The following is a 19,071-nucleotide window of genomic DNA, read 5'->3' on the forward strand; positions in this document are numbered from 1 at the left end:
GGAAGGCTACCTTAGTTGCTACCATATGGGTAATCTGGGTAGAAAGAAATACCATAATTTTTCAAGGCCACAAACTTCAAATATCAGCACTATTTCGCAAGGTTACTTCGTTAGCAACTTTCTGGGCCTCAAACCACAAGGTGTTCTCGGGCATATCAGGGAACTCCTTCGTCAGCCAATGGGAAAACGTTCTCAACTACCAACCACGAAAGGCTCAAAGACCAAACAACTGGCTGCCACCACCAGAAGGTGCCATCAAGCTCAATTTTGATGGATGGTCCTTAGGGAACCCTGGCCCGGCAGGCACTGGGGGTATCTTTAGAGATCATCATCGCAATATCTTCTTTACCTACTTTGAGCACATAGGCCATAAAGATTCTCATTACGCTGAAGGCATAGCCCTACTACTGGGTCCTGGGGACCACACCTGTTAGTGGAAGGAGACGCACAAAATATTATTTCTTGGGCAACCGGGACGACACCACCTCCATGGTACTTAGCTTCGATTTTTGATGAAATTGCTCACATTTGCAGGGATACAGACGTCTCATGGAAGCATACCTGGAGGACGTCCAACGAACTCGCCGATCTCATGGCGAAAGATGGGGCTAGAACCCAAGTAGAAGATCACGCCCGGTCCACCTTCTTTTTTGCTCTGGACCACAGGCACACAACATAGAACTTCTTTTGTATTCATGCAAATCTATAAGCCCAGTTTTTTTAGAACTTGTTGTAAATCATCATAATCGGGCAGGTTCTATAAGCCCATTTTTTGTACATGGTTGGTTGACCCATTTTTTATTGAGAGACCCGCCTTGAGGGTGCTCTCGGATCACCATTCCTCTGTAATCTAACACTTCTTAGCAATACAATGTTAACTTTATCAAAAAAAAAAAGGGCTTTAAGATTTTTGTCTTCCAAGAGTGAGGCGTAATATTTGAACTTATGGTTAAAATATTTTGGTTTTAGTTTCAAAGACAAGCTTTTTGGTTTTGGAATTTCAAAATAAGATGTACTGTACATAACATATTCATTAAGAGTTAGTCATCAGTTATAACTAAATAGCAAGATAATAGTAATTAACATGTCTAAATTTTTCTAATTGTAATTGTAGTGATTCATTCTAAGTAGAAGTTAAGTGAAAACTTATGAGTCATGTGATCAAAGTGGAGTAAGGAAAGAAGGAGAAGACTTTATTGCTTTATTATTATGACATTATCGCGCATGAAATTTCTGTTTGTTGTCTGTGTTTCATTTCTTTCCATAAGAATTACATTCTCAGATTGTTTAATGTGTATATGCAAACGGGCCTCACAATGACATATACATGCTTGCAGTTGTAGGTCTTGGAGACCTCCTAGATTAATGAAGATGAATATAATATTTTAGTAGGAGCCGTCTATTGAGTTGAGCTCTTCTGATTGTACTAAAATTCTTTCTTTTATTTCGTTTTGTTTCAGTCTCGATCATGGGGCTTGTCATAATGGCTACACTATTTGTGCATGAGTTGAAATACTATCTTGCAACTTACACTGTGCACCAGGTCCGAACCAAATAACACCCTACCTCCCTTTCGCACTTTTATCTTTATTTGAGGACTTCACCTTTTTCTCTTTTACACTGTGGTATTTAATAATCTTAACTTACAAACTCAGTTTTGTAGCATATATTTGCTTTTGTAAGTCAGACTAACTATTCTGGTTGTGTTTTGGTCTCATGTATATGATAGACAGATGTCTGTAGATTTGAAGCGTGGGGAAACCCTTCCAATCCATATAAATATGACATTTCCTGCACTACCTTGCGAGGGTTTGTATCTTACTTCGTTACTTCCTTTTTTAACTGAAACATTTCATTTGGTGGTCATATATCTTTTATACTTTCTTGATTTCCTTTTTTTAAGTTTTGCATTCTGACAATTTTTAGACATTGACAGTAGATTTTTTGGTGCAGTTTTAAGTGTGGATGCTATTGACATGTCAGGAAAGCATGAGGTAGACCTTGATACAAATATATGGAAAGTAAGACAATGCTTTAACTCCCTCTTGTAGCTTTGCTTTGAATTGCAAGAAAGATGAATGAGATATTGCCATGTTTTCTTCTTTGGATTTTGTCTGTTCGTGATATTCATCATTAACAGCTATGCATGAAAGCGGATGTCATTGATTTTGTCTTCATGGCTTGGCCACTATCCTTCTCTATTGTTTGAAACATTAGCCTTTAACATGTTATTTTTGTGGCTTCTGAGATTCCGGCTCTTGTTGTATATATGAAAAGTTTGATTTACATTTAAGATCTAACTGGTGAAGTAGCATGATAGGCTCTGACATTTAACTTATTGGATAGAATCATATTTAATTTGAGCAGAAAATTAATGTAGAGGGGTGTTATCATACATGAAGATGCAGAAGCACAAACTCAAATAGTAAAAGAGTATGCATGCAACATAATTTGTACACTATTAGTGACAATAATTAGTATCCCATATAAAATGTTAGGGGGAAAAAGCGGCATCTGTAATGTTCTCTCTATGTCAGGGAAAACTAGTATGTACTTGTCAAATGAGCAGAATAAAAGTGCCCAATGCAGCAGCCTCATCAAAAGAACTTAGGCATTTTAACTTTTAAGAAAGTAAAGGATGTAAATGAAGTTCTCTTTTTTAACATTCGTGCCAATAAATATGGTTTACTTGCATTCTTTTGGGGGTGGATGGAAAGACTTGTTCTTGTGAACACCAATTCAAATTAAACTTTGCTCATTTTGAAAGTACATTAATGGATAAACAAAAAGATGTCTAGAATGTCCTAAAAAATATATATATTTTTAATTTTGGCTGGGAACTCATCACTGGACTAATTTCTCTCATGTGCTAGGCATATGTTTTTGATAAATAATTAATTCATAGTTACTGGATTGCCGGTCCAATGTGCCCCTTCCGCCCAGTAATCTTGATCACCTCGTTCTGGAGAGAGGATTGTGGGCGGATCGTGTTTTTTGAAAAGGAGAATACTCTTCCATTGGTCTCGGGAACACTATCATAATAGAATTACTGTTGCTCTTAGTTATAAATAAAAGCCTTGTACTGAATACAATCAATGATACTTTAGGTATTATTAAAGGAAAAATAGTAATTACATTATGCACTATGTAGACAGTAATGTTGCTGTCTTATGACTGTCAACACATGGAAATAATTACTATGTTGCCGTCAATTACAGAGAAACAATCTCTACCTTGAATGAAGTATAGACTATGGTACTTCAGGTAATACAAAAATAATGTAAGGGCACAATACCAATAATGACTACACACTGTCCAGTTATTAGTTTTGCTGTTTTACAAGTGTCCGGGCATTAATGATGTGTTTTGACATTTGGGCATTAATGATGTTCATTGACACAATGTATGGCTTTTGTACACGAGGACTTCTTATGGGTGAGAAAATTACTATTTGTTCTTATCCAAAGATGTTGAATATGTTGGGGAGTACGAATTCGGAAAAAGAAAAGACTGGTAATGGGTTAAATGGTACTTTGATACATTCTCAGTTAAATAATTAAGAGTCCTAGATGATCTGACACATGGTGTGGCTTTTGTACACTCAAGGATTTCATAGATGATAGAATTATCAACCTGTCCTTTTCCAAAAAGATATTATACAAGTGAGTACAAATTTGGAAATGAAGAAAATAACTGTTGATGGTTAAAATGGTACCTTCTTACATTCTCAAGTAAATGATGAGAAACCTAAGGTAGTTCAGTAGAAGGATTTGGTCGTATTGATGTAACTATTATTGTATCTGTCTTCCATATGGTAGCACTCTATGCATTTTGATTAAACCGAAAAATAAAAAAATAGAGGCAAATGAAATTTTATTAGACCCTTCTTCCATGTAGGCAATAAAAAAATGGACAAAGAACGAGTAGAGGCAAAATAGTGCATATTTAATCTCTCTCTCTCTAATTATTTTTAATATGTAGAAGATGTTTTTATCTACAATAGGAAGAATAGACGTAGATTTTTTATCGAAAGTGTCAATGTTGTTTCATTATTTTTGCTAATAACTTTGTACTAACGTTTTTCAGTTTCTGTGGTTTTATTTGTGTATCGAAAAATCAGTTTCATGTATTTTCTTGCTTCACAATATTTCCTATATTTGTAATATTTATGTATATTTATTATATGGCTGCTCCATACTGGGGAGCATCTAGCAATGGATGATCCGCGCTCCAGCTCCTGCGCCTGTTTCCAACAACTATTTATTGATCAAATATTACGAAATTAATGAAAAAAGGTACGTTGGACAAGAGAAATTTCTGTGTACAAAGTTAGGAACAACTCAACTTACCTAATTGGAGCTATGAACAAGCTACTTCCGAGGGTACTCTTTGGGTCGTATGTTTTGTGATATGTTTCCATTCTAGCCAAGTGTGTTGAATGGTCACATTTGGGTTCAATAATATGCTTTGCATTTAAGGAATATTTCTGGAACTCTAAAGTTAACTTTACTCAAAAAAAAAAAAAAATTCTTGAAGTCCAAGGGAAGTTTGGGGGGTCTGAGCCCATCTTACAATGTTTTGGAATCTCCTTCAATGAGAGGTCCAAGTACGGGTTTTTTATAAATCTCAAACTAGTAAGTAGAGCCCTGGTTTCGGCTTCTTTGGTGTCACTCGTTACTGATAACATACTGAAAATTTTCCTCCTACGATTTTGAAAAACAACTCCAATCCCAACTGGACCTAGGGGAATGGTGTCCATTGGCGAGCCCGAGAGAGGCTCGGAAGGCGGGAGTGGAGCATGGTTTGCGAATTAAGGAGGGAGGTTGAGGAGGGGTAGCCCTTGAACCTCTTGTGGTTGGTTGCAGATGTGATCTTATTAAAGAGTACCGACCTTGGACACTTAATGCCCTTAAAGATTTTAGAATTTCCTTTGGTCCAGATGGCCCATACAGTGGCTGCTACTAAGGCCTGCCACATCATTCTACCGGCTTTGGGCCAAGGGTTAGCATGTGTCAGACTGTAGAGGCCGTAGTGGGAAGCTATTTAAGCTCCCCAAAGTTTCTGGGCCATTTGGCAGTGGAGGAAGAGATGGGGGTTGCTTTCTCCAGCGGCTAGGCATGTGATGCACCTACTGGGGATTGGGAGGCCTCTTCGTTGTAGATGGTCGACTGTTAGGGCCTTTTCGGAGAGGGCGATCCAAATGAAAGCTTGGACTTTTGGAGGGGCAATGGAAGACCAAACTTGGGTGACGATTGAGGTCAGTGAGAGGGTGAAAGTAGGTGGCACGAGCAGCTTCTTGTAGGAGGAGGATACACAAAAGGATCTTGAGGGGCAGGGTAGGTCCAAGCCACTAGGGGCAGGGTAGGTCGAGTGAAGGGTAGAAAGGTTAATAAAATCGGTAGTTTCAGGATCGGAGAGGGGTCTTCTGAAAGACGGGTTCAAAACTTTTAAGTGGCCTGTGAGGGGCATTTCTTCTGCTATTGTGGAGCTTTGATTTGAGGATAGAGAGGAGAGATGGGAATAGGTCCCAGCAGGGCCATATTTTGTTTTCTTAATTACCGAATACCAAGGTCCCCTAACTGTTTGGGCTAGCAGAATTATCCCAAGAGATGAGGTGGTAGTTCCTCGTGCTAGAGTTACCTGCCCAAGGGAATTTGCTCATTGACTGTTCCAGATGAGTAGAGACTGTTGGCATATGAAACAAGGATATAAGGTAAACGGGGGTATTGGATAAAGTGGCCTTGATGAGGGTTATTTTACTGGCTAAAGAAAGAAAACGACCTTTCCATCCTGCGAGCCAACGGTCAACTTTGTCAATGATGTGGGACAATTGTTTTTTCTTAGCTTTGCCGAGGCCAGGAGGCATACCCAAGTAGTTAGTGTGTAAGTCCTCTACCTGACAATCCCAACTGGAGGGAAGGGAGAGTGTTTCTTACGAGTTCATAGCCACGCCAATCATTTTTGATTTGGCCCTATTACCTTTAAAACTTGGCAATTTAGAAGCATTTGAGGAACAAATGGAGGATTCAAGTTCCTGGGGCGATGCACCGACGAAAACGAGGGTATTGTCGGCATATTGCAAGTGGGTGATGACAGGGCCCTGGGGACAACTCTTGAATCCATTAAGGTGGCCAGATTGGTTCATGGGGGAGATAGATTGACTGAAGACCTCGACAAAAATTGCAAACAAGGAGGATGAGAGGGTCACCCTGTGTGAGGCCCTAAGAGGTCGGGAAATAGTCCTTGGATGATCCATTGACGAGGATGGAAATGTGAGGCTGTGAATAACAACCTTTCATCCATGTTCTCCATCGGTCGCCAAACCACATCCGAGAAAGGGTATCGTCCAAGATGCCCCAATCAACATGGTCATAGGCGTTTTCCCAGTTGATTTTAAAGATAATACCTGGTTGTTGAGCTAGTTGTTTGGAGAGGATGCACTCATATTCAAGGACCCCATCGAGGATTTGGTGGTCTTTGACGAAGGCACCTTGCTAGTGGAAGATGATGTAGAGAAGGCCTCCTTAAGGCGGGAGGCTAAAACTTTAGAGAGAATCTTGTAGCTGGAATTATGAGACTGGTGGGACGAAAGTCCTTGAGCTCTTTGACCTGTTCTATTTTGGGGATCAATAAAAGTAGCATCCATAGTTTTATGAATGATACCTCTATTATGGAACTGTTCAAAAAAAAGAAAAAGAGGAAATCATTCCTGAAAGTGCTCTAGAAGGTCTTGAAGGGTGCCACAGGGAAGCCATCCGGTCCCGGGGCGTGATCTTGGCCAAGTTTTGTGATAGGGAAGAGAATTTAATCTTTCAAGAAAGGGCATTCTAGCCAGCCAACCAGATGTGGGAGAGAGAGGAAAGAGAGGTCGGCCATTTTGGGTCTTGGGCCAGCAGGGGCTGTGAAGAGGGTTTTGAAGAAGGATATGATGATTTCTTCCACTTCTCATGGTTGGTCGAGAACCTTATTATTGACCTTGATGCGCTTATAGTATTGTCTCTGTTGGGTTTTTTTTTTTTGTGGCCTTTAAAGGCCTAGAGATCTTGTAAAAAATGATGTATAGTGGAATATGCACTTTAGTGGAAGTGTGTGTTGACTGACTAAGGGTTGGGCGGTTTATGACTTGGTCATGTCTAAAACCCTTGGCCCTGGGCATGCGGCATATCTGAAAAGGGATTAAATTGGGTCATCCCTTGTTGAAGTTGGAGAGATGCCCAGGGATCATGTTTGTAGGGCAGGAGAACTGTGTGGTCTCCTGTGTGCGGTTGTAGGCCTGTGAGAGCAAGGGTCAAACCCTCAACAAACTTCTGCACAACATGTACATATGACAGCCGCATGGGAAGCAACCCTTTTTACAGGGACACGTGTACATATGCATTGAGGGAGCCCCCTTTGCACTATAGTGACAAGTGCTAAATTTGTTCTTAAAAGGGAGAACTGTAATCCACATTCCAGGATCATAGTCCCACTGTTTTATTATCCAACTTTGACAAGTCAATCATGAGACCCTGTTAAGAGACTGTGGGGTATGAGACTTTGTTGGGTTGGATAAGAGAACATTTGTGGATCATGGGTTTTAGAGCAAGTGGAGAACCCTTAGTGTCACTTATTTTGACTCAATGGTACCAGTCCACACCTAATATATTTTATTTAGGTATTATTTATTTGATTTTTAAATATTTCTCAGAATTTTAAAATATTGTTTCTGCCCTAAATTTTCATAAAAAGGTATTTTTGAAAATTTCAAAACCTTAAAAATAACACATGTGGGACCAAGGATCCAGCCCCACATGTGGCACGTCAAATATTTTAACAAAATAAGGGCACACCCTAATTTTTATGACAAGAGTTTTTTAGGGGAGGCACGCCACTTTGGTAAAATAGTGGCACGCCACTTTTTGAGGAAAAGAAAGGAGGGAACGCCACTTTTTGTGGCACAATCCCCCACGCCATTTGATTTGGGAAAATAAGGGGCACGCCCCCTTATTTGTTTTAAATTCAAATTTAAACATGATAAATCTAAAGATGAGATATCCATTGAGATATGGTTTCCCAATGTTGTGGGAAATCTAGATTAGATTTATCTAGAAGTTTGATTTCAAATTTAAAAGGATAAAGTTTAAATTTGATTGGTTTGATTTTAAATAGGTGTGGATTGGGTCAAAGTGTAAAGGGATAATGTTCCTAATCTTTCCACCCAAAATCATGATGGCTGATTTTTGGGTTGGATGGCTCTGATTAAATCTCTCACCCAACAGATTTCCTTTTTATCCTAAAATGGTGTAGCTGAAAATTAGATAAGGCAAATCCTATTCAACGTAGAAGATAAGTTTTCTCTAGATCTCCTTCTATTTAAAGACGAGCCTATTTGAGATCCAAAAATAAGATTTTCTATTTCTCCCAAGAGATCTCTCTCTCACTCACCTGGCAATTAGTGGGTTCTCTCTCCCCCTTGACGCACCAAATTTGGGGGAGACCTCTCTCTCTTCCTCACACACCAAATTTGGGGATCTCTCTCTCTTTTCCACGGTAATAAAAAGTTCATCTTTGTCTCTTTTATTTTACCATGTCATCTCTCTTAACCTAAAGAGAGACATACCATCTCTCCTCTCCTCTATTTTTGTCTTGAAAGAAAATTAGAAGTGGCCTATTTTAGGAGAAACCTTGGTCTAGGGTTTGCTGTATTTTTAAGGAAGAAGAGAGAAGCTTAGCTTTAAGAGGGATATCAACTCCCAAGAGCAGCCCTATTTGTTCCCATAGGGTTTGTATAAACCCTAGGTTATTTTTGAGCTCTCTTAAACCCTAAAGAAAGAAGGATAGCCTATAAAGCTTCCCCATCTAAGAATTATCAGCAACACTTTAAGGAGGAATCAGGTGTGGGGTGTACCAAGTCTTGGTTGGGTAACTCCAGGCATCTTTCAGTAAGTCTTTCCATTAGTTTTTATTTATTTTCAGTTTTATTTTCTATTTTTCTGTAATTTTCAGGAACTTATATTGTGTTAAAAATTGTTATAAAAACTAGTTTAAAGTTCTTGGATGGTTTCTATTTCTCTTGGCAGTAAAATAAAGATCCTAAGTTGTATTTAGGGCATTGTTTTTATTTTCCAGAAGTATATTGTGGCATATGTAAGTGGAATTCAGGTATTTGGATTAAAAGTAAAAAAGAATTTTTGAATTTAATACCAAAAAGAATTTTTGAATTTAATACCTTGAGTTCCACTTGGCTACACCTTTCAGTCTCGATGCCGTCAATTCGCTATTTAGTGAAATAAATCAGTTTTGAGGTCTCTGAAGTGGAGCCACTTGACTCTTGATCTCTGATACCAGAATGTCTCTTCTTTTTTAAGGAGGGAATGGTAGTCGAGTTTGAATTGGGTTCTCTGAGAAGCTTCGGCCTCGGACGAGGGTCTGTTTTCCTCGATGATGTCCAGGGATTGGATAATCGAAAGATGCGAGGCTTTGAGTGACTGGAAATTCCCCGGGATACAGAGACTCTAAGACTTGAGGGAGCGCTTGAGGTGTTGTAGTTTGGTCTGAAGTTTGAAACTCTGGAGTTTGAAACCCGCTCTATTTGACTCCTGGAGAGAGAAATAGTTCCACCAAGATGGAACACAGGAGTGGATGGGGGCTTCCTCGAGCTAAGAAAGCTCGAAGCTGAAGGGTTTGTGGCCCCTTGCAGCTGGTTGGGTGTCTAGGAGTATGGGGCAATGATCAGAAGTAGATTTGGGTAAAGGAAGGGCATGGGAGCCAGGGAAGGGTAGCATCCCGATCAATACTAAGGAGGAATCTGTTGAGTTTGGATAGAGACTAGTTTGAGGAGTGATTGGACCAATTGAATTGGGTACCCCTGGAGACGGATATTGATGAGTTCCGGGAGATGAAGTTTGAGAAGTCCAACATCCCTCGGGATATATTGGCATTGGAATTTCCCTCGAAGGACCATCAGATAATATTGAAATTCCCACCGAGGCACCGTGAAGGATGCGATAGGGAGGCCACTGAGTCGAGTTCCTCCTAGAGGAGGCGTCTAGAGCTTACAGAGTTGGGGCCATAGATTGCAGAGAACTTTCAGGGGGGGCCATTGAAAATTTTGGAGAGGAAGACAATAACCTAATAACAATCGGAATTGGTGGGAGATAAGGGTGTGGTCGGTGGGGTCCTGGATTACCCAACTACCTCCAGAAGCCCTAATGGCCGACAAAGCTTTCCACTGGCATGGTCTATGATCCCACACCTACTGATGGAGCTGAAGGGAAGGATGAGGGAGTTTAGTCTCAATGAGAGCGAGGATTGAAGGGCGAAACTTGAGGCTCATGTCTCGGTCATCATTGTGCTTGAGGGGTTGACCCAATCCATTCCATGATAGAAGTTTCATGGGGAAACCGAGGGGGGGGGAGAGCCTGGGGGATCGTCTCAGAGAGTGATTAGGCAAGAGATGAGGGCTACGACCTCCATACCTAATTTACTCGTCCATAACCAAAACAAAAAGCTTTGAGCTCAACACTGACACCTGATGTAGGCTACTGTCATTGACAACTCACTTGTCTATCTATTAGTCGTCCTCACACTAGTTAACACTCCCGCATTCTACTAGTCGTCCTCACACTAGTTAATGCTCCTTACACATATCTTCCACTACATCAATATATCCTCTAGAGTCTCCTTTCGTTTCCAACATCTACCGAGTTAACTCTCTGGGTAACCTATTGTATGCTTTTTCTAAATCAATAAAGACCATGTGGAGGTCTCTTCCGTTTTCCGTAAACTTTTTAATCAATTGCTTGAGTTGGAAAATAGTCTCAATTGTTGACCTCCCTAGTATAAAGCCGCACTGATTTTTTGATACAGTTACTCAATTACTCTCTCCTACAACTTCTTAGTATACCTCCCAATTTAGATCCCTCGATAGTTTGTGCAATTTGGTATGTCTCCTTTGTTCTTATAAATAGATACCACAATATTTTTTTTCCATTCACCTACCATTTTCTTTGTTCTCAACAACTAGTTGAACAACTTGGTCAACCAAAATATGCCAATCTCTCCCATGCACTTCCAACCACTGTCGAGATATCATTTGGTCCTAAAGTCTTTCTTATCTTCCTCATTCTCAAAGCTTCTGTCACTTCAGGTATCCTAATCTTGCACATGTATCTATGACCTCCGACCACATTTATGTCAAAGGTTTCTTTAATGTTGCTCTTCTAAAGTGTTCATCATTTAACAAATTTTGAAAATTAATTTGCCACCTTTCATTGACCTCGGCATCTTTCACCAATACCCTATGATCCTCGCTTTTAATGCATTTAGTATGATCTGGATCTCTCTACACTTCCTTTATCTCATTCTTGCTAGTTTGAAGACATCTTTTTCACCTTCTTTTGTCCCTAGTTTATTGTATAAATCATCATATACCTTACTTTTTTTTCTAATTATTTTCTTAGTGTTTTTTTAGCATTCTTATATTATTCTAAGTGTTGATTGTTTCTATCATTGCCAAGCTTAATGACATAATCGTTTTTCTCTAATAGCCTTTTGGACCTCATCGCTCTTCCACCAAGTTTCCTTATTAGAATTTATTTTCTCTTTAGATTTCCTAAAACGCCTTTTACCACTATCTTAATACAACTAGCTATCTCATTTCACATAACATTAACTTCATGTTCAGAATTCCGTTTTCCTTCTTTTACAAATTTATTCCTAAATAAATCTATTTTCTTAATTTTTAAATTCCACCACCTATTTCCTGGACACCTATTAATTTTTGCTCATCTTCAATCTCCTTAGATCTCCATCACCATAAGCCTATGTTGTGTCAAACTCTCTCTTGGGATAACCTTACAGTCTTTACATGATGGTTGATCTGCATTCTTAACTAGAAAGAAGTCTATTGGCTTTTATACGATCCACTTTTATAAATTATTAAATGTTAATCTCGCTTTATAAAGTAGGTATTTGCTATTGCAAGGTCGTAATCTATAGCAAAATCAAGAATAGCATCACCCATCTCATTTCATTCCCCAAAACATATCCTCCATGTACCCTATAATATCTTGTACTATTTTTTCCTACATGATCATTTTATTCCCTCCTAAAATCCATTTGGTATTCATTGGACTAGTTCATTTATGTCCTCCCAGAATTCTCTTAGTTCTATCATCTGGTTTTACTTATGGCGAGCACTAATTACATTAAGTATTTTCTCCCTTAACACAAGTTTAATTAATTGGCGCTTTCTTGACATCAACTACTTTATCCTTTAAATTTTTGTCTATTAGTATAGCTACGCTATTTATGTTATTATCCTTTTCTATATACTTAAACTTATATCCATCGATTTCCTTAGATTTTACCCCCTCCCACCAAGTCTTCTATAGCCATGCTATGTTAACTCTCCTTCGTTTCATTGTATCAACTAATTCCGTACTCTTACTTGTTAAAGTTTCTACATTCCATATAGCTAGACGAATCCTATTCTCTTTGACTAGTTCCTTTACTTGCGCTTGTCCAAAATGACATGGGAAACCTTACCTACTTATCACCGCAACCCCCCCCCTCCCCACTGCCCCCCCCTGAGATTTGACTGGTTATCATGGTTTTGGTTCCTGATTTGGCAGAGAGTTTACTTAACACTAATCCCAGAAGCCATAAGATAGCTCCCAAATGAGGCAGGGGAGGCACTGTCCATCGTTGGAAGAGGCATTCCTCAGTCTGTGGCCAAACCCAGCTACAACCAGAACCATTCAGATAAAATAACCATGTAGCTTTTTGCGCAATGGAGAAAAAGATGATGTGCTTTCTGCTCGTCTTCTCCATGCATGATGCACTTATTTGGGATAGGCAGACCACAGTTTCTAAGATGGTTAGCAATGAGATCTTTAGCTAGTATTGCCAATCTACCATACAGTTGCACTTTTTGGGGTGCCGAGATAGACTGAACGTTTCCAGCTACTACTGGGGAAGATGGTGATTGAGTGATAGTGTGTTAAAGGGACCTTACTGAGAGTGAGACCTTACTGTTCAGGAAACTATCTTGTCGAATCTAGAGATTGTTTATGCACTTTCTGAAGGAGCTTTTGAAGCTCGATGAAGTCGACTATTCACCGTCTTTGAGGTTGCATCTAAATGCAGGGTTCTGTATCAACTGACCATTAGTTTGCTTGAGCACTTCAGAGTCAGCTGCAAGTTTAGGGAACTTCTCAGCAAGAATTTGGAAGCCCTGCCAAAATTTCATCCAGTGATCAAACTCAAAGGCCTGATCCAACCTTACATCTGATACTGGAAAAAATTGGTTCATAATCGAACTATTATCCCTCCAAACTTCTGAATGTATCTTGTTTTAGGACTTGTACTATCCACTCCATTTGGACTAGTTTGATACCTTGGGCTGATGACTTCTTTTTACCATGTCCTTGTGGCTCCCCAAGTCGCCAAGTCTACTTCCCTAACAGGGTGTGTCATGATTAGTGCTTGATACTGGGAGATTTTAAGAAATGATGTGCTTCCTTAGAGGATGACACATGTTTTGAAATGTCTGACCAGATGCTTGTGTGCTTAGGCATGTGGAAAGCATAATTATACGTGATAACTAGTATGCTCGGCAAAGCGGTGCACTCAGTGTTTTTTTTGTGTTTTGTGAGGGTGCTTGTTCGCCAAGGTGCATGCTAGTTAAGTGTTCATTCTTTTCTTCAAACTACTCTTGTTGCACATTAACTCCTTTGTACATCACTTTTCTCTCCCTCTTCGCTTCCAACTCCTTACAAACAGTCCACTACTGGTGGGCTTGGTGGTTCCTGGGTTCCTGTTACTCCATCCTTCCGAGTTCCCCCTACTTTCGTTCTTTTACTCCTCCTCACCTCTCTCTCTTCCCCTCTTCTTTCCTTACCCTCCCAGTTGCCATTTCCACTGCTTTGCTGTCATGCTCTGTTTCTTCTATGGAACCCTCATTTGGCAGAGTTTTGGGGATGTGTTAGATAAGCCCTCTTCAACCCCTTTATTTTCTCTCCTTCTTGTGGTAACCATGTCCCTTAGCTGGTTCTTGCTGAGTTGTGATGGATTGCTTATTTGTAAAGGTCTTTGTATCTGTAATAATGTGTTTTGTGATTCCTTTTTTTCATTAGAGCTCCCAACCTGTGGGTAGCCTTCTCACACTTTTTGTAATATTTATACCATCTAGTATATTAAGCAAGAAGGGGACTCCCCTTATTTTTGCGACATGTATCTACCCTAGAAGTGAGCTATCTCACCTTCAATGGTTGCATCCTTTTCTCAAGATTAGAGCCCTAGAGACATGACTTTTCCAACCTATAATGCATGTCTCTCCAAGGTCATGTCTCCATTTCTCAGCCCTTGTAACCACTCCTCCCACTTGTTCTCATATCTGTCTCTTCTCTCTCTCTCTCTTTCCCCAATCCAAATCTCATAAGCCTACTTTCCCACCTAGTAATTGCGATCCAACCCAAACATCATAAGCCTACTTTCCCAACTGTGTAATTGAAACTGATGTTTCTCTCTCTCTCTCTCCCTCTCTCTCTCTCTCTCTCTCTCTCTCTCTCTCTCTTTCGCAAGTAGGGTTTCTCCATTACAGGTGCTTTTCTTGACCAGTGTTCCTTCTTCAACTTAATAATTTCAGGGTTTGTTTTCTAAATTTCTTTATTACAAGAAAATTTGGAATCTGTTCATTCATCATATTTTGAGAATGTTTGTAGTGGACTGCTTTTTTAAGTTTGTTGCTTTCGGGTCCTTTCTTTGGCCTTGGGTTTTTTCAAATAACGCTTTGTGGATAACCTATGAAATCATTTCTTCAACTTAGGTACTTTTACTTTTCAATAGGAACTAGACTTTTCTTTTCTTTCAGGTTTACTGTGGCCTTTTAGACAAATTGCGAAACCATTATTATTATTATTATTATTTTTTATATATGGTTTTTTTGTATAGTAATAATTTTTTAATTTATTTGTCTTCGTATTCTTATTCTATCATTGTAATTGTTATTACTTTATTTAATTTATTATTATTATTATTTTTATTTATTTATTTATTTATTTTTATTTATTTTTTTTGAGAGTTGTTAACATTGTATTACTAAAGAGGGTCAAAGATAACAAAATGTGTTGGACTGAAAGCACCCTCACTGGGTGCCAATCAGTAAAAAATGCATCAGTCGATTACATGCAGATGGGCTTATAAGATTCGCCCTGAAGACAAGATTTACAGTGTGAAAAAGAAAAATAAAACACTGAGCAGTGTCTTGGCGCGTATGAAGGCGGGCTATCTAGAGCGGCTGTGGTCTTGAACAAAAAAGGAGTTGGACCTAGCCTGGATATCCATATGTAAGCTAGCTCCCTCCTTTGCCAGTAGGTCCCCGAGATCGTTGGACATCCTCCAAGTATGCTGCCATAAGACGCTCGTACCCTTGCAAAGGTGGGTAATTTCATAAAAAATGGAAGACAGTTGCCAAGGTGGGGGGCACAAGCCTCTTGCTCAAGAGATGGTGTTCAAAGAGTTTCCTTCCACAATCAGACAAGTACCCCAGGATGGGTTGCAAAATCTCAAGCCCAAAAGAAGAGCCGAAGCTTTAGTGTATTGGGAGTCAAAGGTCCCAAGGTGCACAGAGAAGGTGACGAGGACATTTTGCTGGCAATCTCTGAAAATCCCCGCCCCCCCCCCCCAAGCCTGAATGGTCTGGATTACCAAGAGAGCAGCCATCAAAGTTTAACTTGATGCTGCCATCTGGTGGTGGCTGCCAATTGCACGATCTTGAGGGTTTTGAGGGCATGTGGATGAGAGCATTTTTCCATTGAGAGAGAAGGTGTTTCTAGATAGGCCTGTGAAAGTCTTGTGGTTTGAAGCCCAAAAGGTAGTCAGCGAGACAACCGTTGAAAATTCTGTTGTTCCTTTCAAGACATAAGGTCCAAATGGTAGCAGCCACCGCGGCCTACCATAAGGTTTTTCCAGCCAGGGGCCATTGGGCTTCAAAGTTGTAGGAGATCAAGGCTCTGACTGTGGGTGGCGAGACCCAATGGATACCAAAATGTTGAAGCATAAGGGACCAAAGATTATGGGAAAATTCACAATGAATGAAAAGATGAGGGATGGATTCCTGCTCACAAAGACAGAGAGCACATCTTTTGGGTGTAGAGAGACCTCGTTTTTATTATTTTTGTTACTCTACTCCTTGTCTCATCCTCTCCCTACTCTCCCTTACTCTCTCTCTCTACTCGCATAAAGTAGTTTTTAAAATCTAGATAATAAAAATGAGGGTCTGAAGAGGCCTGTTGCTGTAACCCTTGACTCATGTCATGGATTCAGTTTTTTTCATGACTTGGTGATCTGTTGCTCAGAAAGGAAAATTAACTTATAGTTGACTGTTAACTGCAAAACCAACCTGCAAGTGAATCCCACCCTCTAACCTTTGCTTTTGTTTTTTAAAAATAATCATAAAACCCTATAAATGAACCCTTTCGCGAACTTTTATTTCCCATTATTGAACCAGCTTGCTCCCCTCTATCCATTGCTTCCTTTTTGTAGTATTGAAACCCTTAAGACATGGCTTTTCCAACCTAGAATCCACATATGTCAAACAATCTTCTCTCCATTTCTCACCCCTTAAATCCCACTCCCTCTCCTACTTTCTCTCTCAACTGTCTCTGCTCTCTCTCTTTCCCCAATCCAAACCTTACTTCCTACCCTCATAATTGAGATCCAACCCAAACCTCATAATCCTACTTTTGCAACTGTGTAATTGAAACTGATGCCTCTCTCTCTCTCTCTCACAAGTAGGGTTTCTCTATTATATGGGCTCTTCTTGACAAGTGTTCCTTCTTCAACTTAATTAATTTTAGGGTCTGTTTTCTAAATTTCTTGATTACAAGAAATTTTGCAATATGTTTATTCATCATATTTTGAGAGTATTTGTAGTGGGCTGTTTTTTTAAGTTTGATGCTTTCAGGTCCATGCTTTGGGTTTTTTTTTTTTTATCTTCTTCCAAATAACGCTTTGTGGATATCCTATGGAATCATTTTTTCAACCTAGGTTCTTTTACTTTTCAAAAGTGTTTTAAAAAGCGGACCGCCCAGTGCTCCCAGGCCTAGGTGGCCAAATTAGGCGGATATCCTTGGGGGCCTGGGAACCCACCTAGGCGCCTAGGCGCCCGCCTGAACCTGCCTAGGCGCCTAGGCACCCGCCTGAACCTGCCTAGGTGCTTAGGCACCCGCCTGAAGCTGCCTAGGCGACCGCTCAAGGCCTGTGCCCCGCCGCTCAAGGCCTGTGCCCCGCCTACCTAGGGGTAGAAATGCCCCTTGTTGAGGGTATTTTTGGGTCTTTTTTTAATACTAAAAATGTAAAATTGTGGGTTTTAGGTTCATTTGAAACCTAAAACCCATTAGAGCCTATTTTAGAGAGAGAAAAACCCCCAAATTTTTTTTTCTTCTATTGGGCTGCTTAGGCTGGCACCCGCCTAGGCGTTGGGCAGCCTGGAGCCCCCCGACTGCCTAGGTGCCGCCTAGCGCTTTTTGAAACACTGATTTTCAATAACAATTGGACGTTCTTTTTGGTTCCAGGTTTACTGAGGCTTTTTAGATTTTGAAATCATTTTTTATTTTTATTTATATGTGGTTTATTTTTGATATACTATAATTTTTTAATTTATTTATCTTCTTATTCTTATTCTTATTATTGTAATTGTTATTACTTTATTTATTTATTTGTTTTATTTTATTATTGTTAGTTTTTTGGTACTCTCTACTCTTCTCTCTCATACTCTCTCTACTCCCTCATTCTCTCTCTCTACTTGCATAAATTAGTTTTTAAATTTGAAATAACACATGATTAAGAGGCCTGGTGCTGTAACCTTGACTCTTGTTACCGATTCAATTTCTTTTCATGACTTGGTAATCCATTGCTCAAAAAGAAAGATTAACTTATAGTTTACTGTTAACTGTAAAATAAACCTGCTACTGAATCCCACCCTCTAAGCGTTGCCTTTTTTTTTTATCATAAACCCCAAGCAATGAACTCTCCTTTCTCAATCCATTACTTCCAATTATTGAACCAACATTCACCCCTTTAACTGTGGTTTCCTTGGGATTAAAATGCTGAAGACATGGTTTTTCCAACCTAGAATCCACGTCTCTCCAACAATCTTATCTTTATTTCTGACAACTTCATCCCACTCTCTCTCCAATTTCTGTCTCAACTGTCTCTTATCTCACTTTCCCCAATCAAAATCTCGTAAAGCTACTTTTTTAATCGCCGAACTGAAATTGATGCCTTGCTTTCTTACACGTGGAGTTTCTCTATCACAGGTCTGTTGATGAATGGATAGTATTCCTTCTTCAATCTATTTTCTAAATTTCTTGTTGACAAAATTTTGCAAACTATTGACGCATCATATTTTGACCTCAAGGTTGGAAACGTGAAATAAAATGTCTTGATTTAGTTTTGGAGAACGTTCAATTTTGAATTGATGATCGTTATCTTCAATCTTGTGCAGGTTACCACTAGAATAATAGACTTCGAATTTTTCATGGGTTCCCAGGAACATATTGTCATCATCGTAACACAAGCCCTATTCCATTTGTTTCTCCATCTGGTTTGAATTTCAACCTTTGGACAGGTGGATGTGTGTTTTTTAAGGGTCTAACACCCTGTGAAGATATCGGCAGCTGGAGCTGTTAACTCTTGTTGAGGCAGCTATCCTCTTGTGATCAGAGGCCATGCTTATGGCACTCAAATAATTTTTTTGATTTATGAGTTTTCATGTCGTGATGAATTTATCTTTCAACCCTCGAATTAAACAACAAACAAGAAATGATTTGGTCAATCCAAAAGCACATCTGCTAACATTTCAAATTGGATTTGATATTTTCCAATAGTAGTTGTTTGACTCAACTTGGTGAGAGCTCCAGTGAAGTCTTAAAAATGGCTTGAACCAAACTGAATGCAAAAGGGTTTTTACAAACTCCCATCATGACAGTGTTCCCTTGATTTTCTCATACCACAGGGCCTGCTGAATAGCGTTATGCTGTAGAACGGAATAATGCCATCTTATCCTTAGAAGTTTCAGAAACCTGA

General features: G+C 39.5%; 1 protein-coding gene across 6 annotated transcripts in view; it reads left to right on the top strand.

Annotated features, from left to right (window-relative positions):
• Window positions 1–19,071, top strand: part of LOC18448156 (Endoplasmic reticulum vesicle transporter protein) — a 44,931-nt gene that overhangs the window by 12,831 nt on the left and 13,029 nt on the right. For 2 of the 6 annotated variants that reach the window (XM_006858234.4, XM_088867572.1), the window contains 3 exons: window positions 1,461–1,543; window positions 1,734–1,809; window positions 1,954–2,021. In XM_006858234.4, coding sequence (XP_006858296.1) covers window positions 1,461–1,543; window positions 1,734–1,809; window positions 1,954–2,021 — 227 coding nt within the window. Of the gene's footprint in view, window positions 1–1,460; window positions 1,544–1,729; window positions 1,810–1,953; window positions 2,022–19,071 lie in introns of all 6 variants that reach the window. The other 4 variants (XM_020675985.2, XM_088867574.1, XM_088867575.1 and 1 more) reach the window with 2 other exon arrangements.

Source organism: Amborella trichopoda, chromosome 5 (genome assembly GCF_054954075.1).
Source record: "Amborella trichopoda isolate Santa Cruz 75 chromosome 5, AtrichopodaSantaCruz75HAP2 v2.0, whole genome shotgun sequence".
NCBI classification, from domain to species: Eukaryota; Viridiplantae; Streptophyta; class Magnoliopsida; order Amborellales; family Amborellaceae; genus Amborella; species Amborella trichopoda.